Here is an 11330-nt window from a genome sequence, read left to right on the forward strand (position 1 = left end):
ATAGACACATTAAATTGACAACAGTTTTAAAAACTGATTTCCAAAAAGCTGAAATTTAGGTCTTACAATAAAAGTATAAAGTTATTGTGCTAGCCATATGAATAAACTCCAATTTGCTTGCAGATCCACGGAACCTAGTTTCATTGCGAGACAGGATCTTAAATGAGAATATCCATAGAAGATTTAAAACGATGATCGTAATCCGAAATTTACCTACTACATTGCCTTTTGTATATTTTCCTAACCAGTAATTTTTCTATGACAAAAAACAATTTAAATATATACACTCGATACTGGCAACATGTTCTCAAAAATAATATTGCCATAAATAAAAAAAGAAGTATATTAACGTGACATTAATTTTTTTCGAGTGCAACATCAAGATCACACAATCCGTTTATTTATTATGTGTACCATACTTTATAGTCATGTACCCAATGTAGGGTATGGAACACAGTGCACCTCCGCGTGGAGCGGTTAGGCGCGGGCGTGGTGTCCGCATCCAACAGCAGCGGCCCTGGAGCCGTCACGCTGCAAGCGTCGCGTGTTTGGCTCGGGGCGCCGCCTCCGGGCAAGACTGGTGCATCCGATTTGCCCGGCATATCACACTTACCCGGGCTGCCCGGGTGTGTGCACGCGTTGTACAGTGATGACAAGACTATTGGATTATGGAATTTCGTGGAGCAGCCGAAGAACGCTCAGTGCACGGGCTGTACGCAAAGGTGAGTTTAAATTTAAAATTCAAAATATTTATTTTGAAAGTCACCAAACGTTCAAAAATTGTCTATTTTAATTTCCGGGACTAGGAGATGTAGAAGTAGACGATTATAAGGTGAGAATAAAGAAATTTTAAGAGTCTGTTTAGGGGTAAAGTGTTGAAAGAATAAAAGGAAGTAATATATTCTTATATGAAAGGACTTTGTAACACTGGAGATCCAGTGTTACGGGACATAACAAAGAACAGTTCGTCAACGAACAACCTTTGCGTAACGAAGGATAGACACCCATTCTCATCTTTGCAGCTATGGCTTTTTTTAATGGGTGAAAATGGCATGGTAACCCCGCCTGTGCTATCAGTATACACTGGCAGAGTACCAGTGAGAGATGATAGATGTGGATATAAAAGCAGGTCAGTTATTCTATTATGATGAATTCAACGATAATCTTGCGTGGAGGTCGACCTGATAGGGTACATTAAAAACAACGGGGACTAACCTATCTATTTACTAACAATCCCTTCCTATGGCTATTTTGCTGATAGTGACAAACTTTTATCAATGCAACTCACATAGTAGTTGTTCTTCGTTACGACAGACAAGGGCTAATATGGTTTTGGGCAGATGGTTCGGTGGACGCGTGGCGGGTGGTGGCGCAGCGGGCGGTGGCGCGGAAGCAGCGCTGGCGTGGTTCGATGGCGCCGGCTACGCAGAGTTAAGGCGAGCCTCGCCGCGCGCACCTGACCGCCGTCACTTTAGCCTGGCCTTCACCTTCCGCACGCGAGACCGCGACGCGTTACTCTTCATGGCGTTTGACGCTGCTAACGTACGTATACTCTGTACTGCACATGTTTATGTTGTAAAACAGGGTTCCTATTAACTGATCCGCCATGCACAGAACCGGTCGGTGTGGGTGGCACTGCAGGACTGCCACGTGGTGTTCACGGTGCAGTACGGCGGCGCGCGACTACGCATCGCCGACGGCGGCCGCCACTGCGACGGCCGGCCCGCGCACGTGCAGGCCATTCGCGTCTTCGCAGCCAACAACCTCGAAAAAGGTACCGTGCCGCTGCCCTCACCGCTTACAACCACCACCGCCTCCCTCGCTGGTACTTTTACCAATGTATACTGACAGTGCAAACGGAGTAACCATTCCATTATCATTCATTAGAGAAAACCACCACCGCCACCAAACTATTTTGTAAATGAACAAAGATGAAGGACTCAGGAAAGGATATTGTTCGTGTAAAAACCGTTCCTCTTCAGCACGGGTTATCGCTGTGCTTAGTTGTACGAGTATATACGTGTAGGCGATATCTCAGAGCGCATGGTCGGCAGGCAGCCTGCGCGTGAACGGCGAGGAGACGCTGGGCTCGCCGTCGCCGCCCGTGCAGGCGGCGGCCGCGCTGCCCGACCTCACCGCCGCGCCCTACTGGCTGGGCGGGCTGCCGCCCCGCCGCCCCGTCCCCGCCCCCGCGCCCGCGCTGCTCGGCTGCCTCGGCGCCGTCTCCGTCGACCGCGAGGGCTACGACTTGATGGACACTCCCAGCAGGCACGGCGTCGAGCCCTCCTGCGGGACCAGGGTCAGTTCATATTAACTTCCTTTATTTGATGCAAATATGATTATTTTTCCAGAGAAAACTTTGTTGATCAGCCCCACTCGTGATTCTGATGTCTCAACACATAGATAGATAGATAGATAAATAATTTATTTGCATTACTTACAGCATACAAACAACAATAGACATAAATGCACAGTGAAAAAAGATAAAAAAAAAGATACATGTACAAGAAATTAAAAAATAAAAACAAAAAATGCATAAAATTATATATTTTGTGAGGTACATACATGATGCTAATCTTGTCTGTATACAAACGATTGTTAGCTACCTGTTTCCAGTCTGTGCCAAGTCAGCTTGTTTGCTATTTCAAATTGCATTTTAATACATATTTAATATGTACATACAAAACCCATAAACACACAAAATCCAGCTGCAAGTGTCGAACTCGTAACGATCTGAAAAAGATAGCATGTTGAAGTGGATCCCTAATTCCATGAATCAATGGGTAAATACTGTAACGCCTTGTCCGCAGGTGCTGCGGTCAGCGGTGTTCGAGGGTAACGGGTTCGTGGAGCTGCCCTGGACGGCGCTACGACGGCGCGGCGCGCTGGGCGCATCGTTTCGTGCGCGCGCCGCAGATGGCTTGCTGCTGCTGCTCGCGCCCACTGCCGACCGCACCCACTACCTCGCACTACTCATGGTCAACGGTATGTATTCGTACACCTACAAATTATATCGCCGAATTATACACTTACTATTTTTTAAAATATATGCAATGATCCTGTCAGTGCTTTACAGGTGGATGTACAATTTAAAGTCGCTTACCTGAAGACCTGTTAAAATAACCTAGAGACGGATCTTCTAATAACAGTAAGTTATTAATAGATTAAACTTAATGCTTAATTTTTTGCAGGTGAACTGGAAGTGATAGCTGCGGCGGGCAAAGAAGAGTTGCGTCTGCGCACCAACGGTACAAAATTCGACGACCGGAGACTACACACCGTCCGATTACTGCGTGCTCATAAACAGGTGAATAATAATTTGTGTATATTTAATATGAATAAAAAAGTATACTTACTAGGTAAATAGAAGCTATAGAAGATGCCACTTAATACATAGGTCGGGTGTGAAGTAAAATATAGATCGGGTCTAAAGATTTTTTATGAAAATTAGGCAAACAAGCTGACGGCCCACCTGGTGGAAAGTAGTAACCGTCGCCTATAGACATGAGCAGCACCATGGATATAACAGAGTATACTGTTTCGCCACCAGTTCTACGTGCTAGAAGAACACACACCCTAGACATTTATTTATTTTGCATAATACATATAAAACTTTAAGTTCTTTCAAGCTTTCAAACTTCAGACTAGAGATAATCTCAACTTGCATATTGTCTTGCATAAATTTAGTTCCAAAATCGATTTCCTATCAAGTCCTCTAAACAAGTGGCAAGCGAATTCGTCGATAGAATCGACTTCGCTAGCATGTCCGTAAGACAGAATGAGATAGCAACGCTAAATGACATTCTAACTCATGGACTCGCTAGCGATATCGATTCTATCGACGAATTCGCTTGCCACTTGTCTAGAAGCCCTGGTTAGTTTATATCATAAATTTTCTAAATTGCTTCGTGTCTCGGTGATCTGAATTGTGCCTCCAAATATTCTTTACCTGGCTATACCGTTTAAAACTCGAAGTTTAACTTCCTATAATTTTTTCAGCTAGAACTATGGGTGGATGATGAGAAGCTGGCACAAGGTCCTTTGTCGGGGTCAACTTTCGCAGCTCGCGACAACGGTTTCTTTGTTGGTGGCGTAGATAACGATACCGCCAATATTCCCAACGTGCCCACTACTGGATTCACTGGTACCATCGCTGATATTATCGTGGACGGACAGTAAGTTTTTCATGTTTAATTTTTTTTCTTGATACTTGAGTAGTTTACATTTTGACAGCTCATCTAAAGTGGTAACCGTTGATTGTAGGCTTTATTTTAATCCTCATGCAATACTAATCTTGAGGACTATGTTTTTATGTTTCTGTACCCTGTAATTTTGTACCGTGTGGTCTGGGCACAGAATAGGCCATTTCTTCTTTTCCCGACTAAGGGAATTTAATAGTTGAAGGATAGACAGCAGCATCCTTCTTAAAATACCACCAAAGCCTAACTGTGATTATCCCTCTGTGATCTACCTGCCAAGCGTGGCAGCTACAGCCAAAGCCCACCTTTTGGGGGAGGCCTATGTTCAGCAGTGGACAGTTAACGGCTGATACGATGATGATGGTTATGATGATGACCCTGTAATTTTGCTGCCATATTACTCTTCAAATTGAAACCATGTCTTAGCTATGCAATCGGAAGAACGTAGCTAAAACTGTTGCTTATTTTTTTAGTTTTTTATTTTTTTTTTTACGAGCCGGCGAACTGTATCAGTGGTTCAGTTGGTTCAGCTGGCTGCTGCTCTTCTAGTACTCGATTTAAAAAAAACAAACAAGAATCATTGGGACGTTTTGTTTACTTACACTGTAAAGACATGAACTACTGTGTCTTGTAATTAATAAGGCACAGTAGGCAGTGAAGTGAATCGGGTATAATGAAACGTTTCAGACTGGTGGGCGTGGAGGGCGCGGTGCGGTGGCGGGGCGCGGGGCTGGGCCGCGCGGACGCGGAGCCGCGCGAGCTGGCCCGCGAGCCGCCGCGAGCGCTGCAGCGCCCGCCCGCCGCCAGCGGCTGCTCCAAGGTACCCGCCCTGCACCACTGCCCGCTGTCTTGTTTCTGGTATAATGCTGGGTGTTTCTGGTTTCGAACCAGACTGGACTCTTCAATTGTCATTCAACTGTTCAAGTGAGAGTATGATAAAAAATGCTTGAAGTTTACTCATGTTGTTAAATCATATGTTATGCTATGGATAAACAAACTCCTTACTATACTAGTTTCCAATTACATAGGTATGGGCTGATGACCAAAATTTATTTTAACCTGTACAACACCTTTAAATAGGGAAAAGGATTGTTAGCAATGGAGATTGACAGCCCCATTGCTGGCAATATACCTTACGATGGGCTAACTGACCTGCTTCATCCTCACCTATCATCCTTCACTGGTGCCCCGCCGGTGTATATCGAGAGCGCGGGTGGGGTTACCATTCCATTATCATCCATTTAAAAAAACACCTGTAAATAAATAAATTAGAATAATTTATTCTAAAATAGTTCGACGTACATTTACAGCTAACCTTCCTCGCCTGGGGGGAAAGGGATTGTTAGTAATGGGATCTAACTGATCCATTGCTATCAATACACCCTATCAAGTTGACGTCTACACAGTTCCCCCTAGAAACCATCGTGGTTAATTCTAGTGGAATTCGTCACGGTGCACTAACTGACCTGCTTTCATCACCTATCATCCCTCACTGGTGCTCCGCCAGCGTACACCGATAGCGCAGGCGGGGCTACCATTCCATTATCCCCCATTAAAAAAACCTTGTTTTCCTATGGTGTTTTTGGTTGATCATGAGCGATGTTTGAGCTGTATCGTGTGTATTGCGCAGTCGTCGTCGTACACGCTGGAGGCGGGCGCGCTGAAGTTCGGCGACTCGGCGTGGAGCCACGCCACGCTGCGGCTGGGCGCGCACAGCGGCCAGCTCGCCGTCACGCTGCAGTTCCGCACCTTCGCGCCCAACGGGATCCTGCTGCTTGCGCCGGTAAATGCACTACATAGTGAATCGAATGATCACCCCGCCTTCACTATCGACATCGATGATGTACATCATCATCATCATTTCAGCCATTACCCGTCCACTGCTGGACATAAGCCTCCCCATAGATTGCCATAAAGAACGGTCTTGAGCCACCTGCATCCACTGACTCCCTGCAATGCATTTCAGGTTGCTCCTATTATTCCTATTATTTACTTAATATTATTTCTGAATAAATTTGTACAAAACACAGTCTTACGGTAAATGCCTTTTTGTAACTGTAAGTATAAATTGCTCTTTCAAAATGTGCAGGGTTCGAAAACGAAACCCAAACATTACACGGTGTTGATGGTGCGCGAGGGCAAGTTGAAGCTGATAGTGCGCGGGCGCAAGCGGCGCGAGTTCTCGCTCGCCGCCTTCGTCGCCGACGGTACATGGAGAACTGTGAGTTTGCAAATCTTAATAATATAAACTGTCTTATGTAATTTTTTTATTATTATAAATTATAGTATAAATTAATACGCATTGTATGCAAAAATTCATTGATATATTTATCATGAAACTGTACTTTTACTAGTATTTAGTGTTGTAGTTCATGTTTTTTTTTTTTTGCTGGATTCTAAAATAAAATATTAATTCTAAACTCTGCAGAGGATCCATTTCGACTAATGTTGAACACATTGCAGAAAATTATGAGATAATATTTTTTTAGAAACTGATATATTTATAATCTAATTTAAGCTTCTCCTGCTGGTTACTCTGTTTGAGTTATGGATTACTATTTACTCTTCTATTGCAGTTGTTTTATATAGTAAAATTTTATGTATTTATTTATCTTTGTATGTATTTATTATATGTATATATTTATTTATTTCATACATTACATGTATGTTTATATTATATGGATTTATCAAGTATTCCTTTATTTTTCCTCTATTCAAAAATGCACCGCCTACTGATTTCTCGGTTTGCCCAATGGTTGACTGGTAGAGAACTCCTTCCGGTGTTATGTCCGCCAAATGTACATAGAATTTTACTGTGCATTAAAGTTTAAATAAATAAATATATTACGAATCATCGGGTACAGCAGGTAGCCAATAGTGGCTAGGGGACATTACGTAATGCGTGGTTGTGTTGGCGCAGGTGTCGGTGCGCGTGTCGCGTGCGCGCGCGTCGCTGTGGGGCGCGGGGGGCGCGGGGGGCGCGGCGGGCGGCGCGGCGCCCTCCGCCGCCCGCGCGCGCCGCCTCTACCTCGGCGGCCTGCCCGCGCCGCCAGCGCTGCCGCACCTGCCCGCCGCGGTCAGTACCTCGCCGCCGCTACCTTCACCGCTAACTTCGAGCTGCTCGTGTCACTACGGACCCATTTTTTTTGTGCAACTTAGAATGGCAAACAAGCTGACGACCCACCCAAAAGTGGTAACCGTCGCTTATAAAAATGAGTTGCCATTCCTGAGAACTCAGATGTTATTCCTCTGTACCCTGTAAATTCACGCCATATCCCACCCTTCAAACCGAAACACAGCCGTGCAACACAACTGTTTCACAGTAAAAACACGAATGGGACAGAGGGGGCCAAGCAAACGACTTTTGTACAAAGTCTCCCTCATGTGCTCGTAAAGCATTTATTGGTCCATTTTCTTAAACCATCATATTAAATTCTTTCAATTACTATTTTTGTTCCTTTATTAGGCAATGATATTGTTCTGTCTCTCGTTTTATTTCCGATTACATCCTTTTTGGTTTGATGATTAAACAGTTGCCAGTAACAAATGTGTACGTGTGCGCAACAGATGAGCCGGTGGGCGCGGTTCGTGGGGTGCGTGCGGCGTGTGACGGTGCGCGGGCGCGCGCGGGACGTGGCGCGGGAGGCCGCCCTGCACGCCGTCGGACAGTGCTTCCCGCGGGTCGAACCCGCCGCCTACTTCGCAGGTATGTACAAATGCGCGTGTGCACTCGAAGCCTAGTTGCTATTGCAATAGGTTATTAGAACTTAAATGTGTTCGAAAAATATAATTTATATATAATTATAATTTTATTTTATTTTATTTTATTATAACAAGTGATTATTAATCACTGATTAGTCTGATTGATTAAAAAAATGTTTGAAATAAATTCTTATTATACTGTCGAATCAGGTGACGCGTACGCGACGTGGTCGTCGTCGCGCACATTGTGGGGAGAGGGCGGAGTGCTCGAGGTGCGATTGCAGTTCCGTACTGCTGAGCCGAACGGCGTGCTCTTCGCGATCGGAGATCTTATACTCGAACTGAAAGATGGTGCCGTGAGTATTACATTCCTTCTTAGAATAAATATAATATATTAGCATGTGTGTAATATTGATTCAGTAAAATTCGTGACAAAAATGGCATATAAATTAATTTTATATTAATCTGATATTCGACTCGAAGGACCAAATTGTAAAATGGTCCTTCAAGCCGGATTTAAATATGGATTAACAAAAATGTTGCATGTGTGCAGGTGGTGCTGTCGCGCGGCGACGAGGTGGTGGAGTGGCGGGGCGCGGGCAGTGCGGCGGGCGGCTCGCTGTGCGACGGCGCGTGGCACGAGGCGGAGGCGCGCGCGTCGGGCGGCGCGCTGTGGCTCACGCCGGACGGCGGGCCCGCGCTGCGAGCCGCGCGCCGCGCCGCTCTACCTCGCCGGCTCGCGTGCTCTCTCTCTCTCTCCTCACACGCCCGGACGGCGGGGCCCCGCTGCGAGCCGCGCGCCCGCGCTGCGCGCCGACCGGCCTACCCGCCGCCCGCGCGCCGCTCTACCTCGCCGGCCTGCCCGGTAACTCTCTCTCTCTATCTCACGCCGGACGGCGCCGGCGCCGCGCGCTGCGCCGCGCGCCGCGCGCGCGCTGCTGGCCGACCGGCCGCAGCCCGCCGCCCGCGCGCCGCTCTCCCTCGCCGGCCTGCCCGGTAACTCTCTCTCTCTCTATCTCACGCCGGACGGAGGGCCCGCGCTGCGAGCCGCGCGCCGCGCCGCGCTGCTGGCCGACCGGCCGCAGCCCGCCGCCCGCGCGCCGCTCTACCTCGCCGGCCTGCCCGGTAACTCTCTCTCTCTATCTACGGCGGGCCCGCGCTGCGAGCCGCGCGCCGCGCCGCGATGCTTGCCGACCGGCCGCAGCCCGCCGCCCGCGCGCCGCTCTACCTCGCCGGCGTGCCCGGTAACTGTCACTCTCTCTCTATCTCACGCCGGACGGCGGGCCCGCGCTGCGAGCCGCGCGCCGCGCCGCGCTGCTGGCCGACCGGCCGCAGCCCGCCGCCCGCGCGCCGCTCTACCTCGCCGGCCTGCCCGGTAACTCTCTCTCTCTCTATCTCTCACGCCGGACGGCGGGCCCGCGCTGCGAGCCGCGCGCCGCGCCGCGCTGCTGGCCGACCGGCCGCAGCCCGCCGCCCGCGCGCCGCTCTACCTCGCCGGCCTGCCCGGTAACTCTCTCTCTCTCTATCTCACGCCGGACGGCGGGCCCGCGCTGCGAGCCGCGCGCCGCGCCGCGCTGCTGGCCGACCGGCCGCAGCCCGCCGCCCGCGCGCGCGCCGCGCTACCTCGCCGGCCTGCCCGGTCACGCTCTCTCTCTCTATCTCACGCCGGACGGAGGGCCCGCGCTGCGAGCCGCGCGCCGCGCCGCGCTGCTGGCCGACCGGCCGCAGCCCGCCGCCCGCGCGCCGCTCTACCTCGCCGGCTTGCCCGGTAACTTTCACTCTCTCTCTCTATCTCACGCCGGACGGCGGGCCCGCGCTGCGAGCCGCGCGCCGCGCCGCGCTGCTGGCCGACCGGCCGCAGCCCGCCGCCCGCGCGCCGCTCTACCTCGCCGGCCTGCCCGGTAACTCTCTCTCTCTCTATCTCACGCCGGACGGCGGGCCCGCGCTGCGAGCCGCGCGCCGCGCCGCGCTGCTGGCCTACCGGCCGCAGCCCGCCGCCCGCGCGCCGCTCTACCTCGCCGGCCTGCCCGGTAACTCTCTCTCTCTCTATCTCACGCCGGACGGCGGGCCCGCGCTGCGAGCCGCGCGCCGCGCCGCGCTGCTGGCCGACCGGCCGCAGCCCGCCGCCCGCGCGCCGCTCTACCTCGCCGGCCTGCCCGGTAACTCTCTCTCTCTCTCTCTCTCACGCCGGCCGGCGGGCCCGCGCTGCGAGCCGCGCGCCGCGCCGCGCTGCTGGCCGACCGGCCGCAGCCCGCCGCCCGCGCGCCGCTCTACCTCGCCGGCCTGCCCGGTAACTCTCTCTCTCTCTCTATCTCACGCCGGACGGAGGGCCCGTAACTCTCTCTCTCTCTCTCTCGCAACAGAGCCGCGCGCCACGCTGCTGCGAGCCGCGCGCCGCGCGCGCTGCTGGCCGACCGGCCGCAGCCCGCCGCGCGCGCGCGCCGCTCTAACTCTCTCTCTCTATCTCGCCGCGCGCCGCGCCGCGCTGCTGGCCGACCGGCCGCACCGCGCGCGCCCGCGCGCCGCTCTACCTCTCTCTCTCTCTATCTCACGCTGGACGATGGCTGCGTCTTCTATTTCTGTTATACTTCACAATTTTTTTTTTGTTTTAATTATATATTTCAAAGCAATCCCATTTTCGTACAATGAATATTGTACTACAAATGATTTATATAATAATTGTAGAGGGCGACACGGGCGAGAGCACGCGAGAAAACTTCAAAGGGTGCATGCGCGAGGTGACCGTAGGTGGACAGAAACGCGACTGGACCGAGATGGAGGCGCTGCACAACGTGCTGCTCGACTCGTGCCCGGTGCAGCAGTGAGCCGCCGTAGGAATGCCCGGGCTACGTCATCACCCCATCGGGAAGGAAACAATCTTGTACCATCTGACTTCAGATGGACGTTAAAATGAACCTATACTTGATTAAGGAGTTTTTAATGATCTATATAGAAAACGATCGTGTACCATCTGCATCAAATTGAACAATGGAAATGAATGTCAGTCTCAGCAAAGAGTTGTTGCAATCCTGTATCAATTGCGCCTTGCTGCAGAGTTGATATGGTTCTATACCTTCCACGCCCCACTTGGAGGTTAATTTGACCATTTACAGCCTGTTGAGAAATTAACATGGCCCTCAGCCATAATATTTGTACTTCACGAGACAGTTGTTATGGCCATATACCATATGTACACCGAAAATGTCATTGGGCCATTTTTTGTCAGTGTGCTTAATCCAGAAAACCTTTACTAAACCAAAAGATCTGAAGGTTCAAAATTTGCGTCATATTCCATAGTTATATTAATCAAATGAACACATGTTTCTTTAGCCTCCTATAACCTCGGCATAGTGTAAAGACTATACTTTGAAGTTACAGCTTTTGCTGTTTCTTAGTTTTTCTTTTCTGAATTATCTATGCCCAAACTGT

At 50.3% G+C, this 11330-nt stretch overlaps 1 protein-coding gene across 1 annotated transcript in view; it reads left to right on the top strand.

Annotated features, from left to right (window-relative positions):
• LOC116412780 (laminin subunit alpha-1) overlaps positions 1-10999 on the top strand; it is a 226833-nt gene extending 215834 nt beyond the window's left edge. The window contains exons 36-54 of the mRNA XM_052900805.1: positions 444-722; positions 1341-1542; positions 1615-1774; positions 2055-2299; positions 2811-2985; positions 3192-3307; positions 4000-4175; positions 4887-5019; positions 5830-5982; positions 6289-6420; positions 7120-7275; positions 7767-7905; positions 8112-8257; positions 8455-8766; positions 8858-9145; positions 9237-9669; positions 9725-10234; positions 10587-10722; positions 10855-10999. Of these exons, the coding sequence (XP_052756765.1) occupies positions 444-722; positions 1341-1542; positions 1615-1774; positions 2055-2299; positions 2811-2985; positions 3192-3307; positions 4000-4175; positions 4887-5019; positions 5830-5982; positions 6289-6420; positions 7120-7275; positions 7767-7905; positions 8112-8257; positions 8455-8766; positions 8858-9145; positions 9237-9669; positions 9725-10234; positions 10587-10722; positions 10855-10999 (4036 nt within the window). The remainder of the gene's footprint in view (positions 1-443; positions 723-1340; positions 1543-1614; positions 1775-2054; positions 2300-2810; positions 2986-3191; positions 3308-3999; positions 4176-4886; positions 5020-5829; positions 5983-6288; positions 6421-7119; positions 7276-7766; positions 7906-8111; positions 8258-8454; positions 8767-8857; positions 9146-9236; positions 9670-9724; positions 10235-10586; positions 10723-10854) is intronic.
• The last annotated feature ends 331 nt before the right edge of the window (positions 11000-11330 follow it).

The sequence above is a fragment of the Galleria mellonella genome, unplaced genomic scaffold (assembly GCF_026898425.1).
Source record: "Galleria mellonella isolate WM207_F2 unplaced genomic scaffold, CSIRO_AGI_GalMel_v1 utg654, whole genome shotgun sequence".
NCBI classification, from domain to species: domain Eukaryota; kingdom Metazoa; phylum Arthropoda; class Insecta; order Lepidoptera; family Pyralidae; genus Galleria; species Galleria mellonella.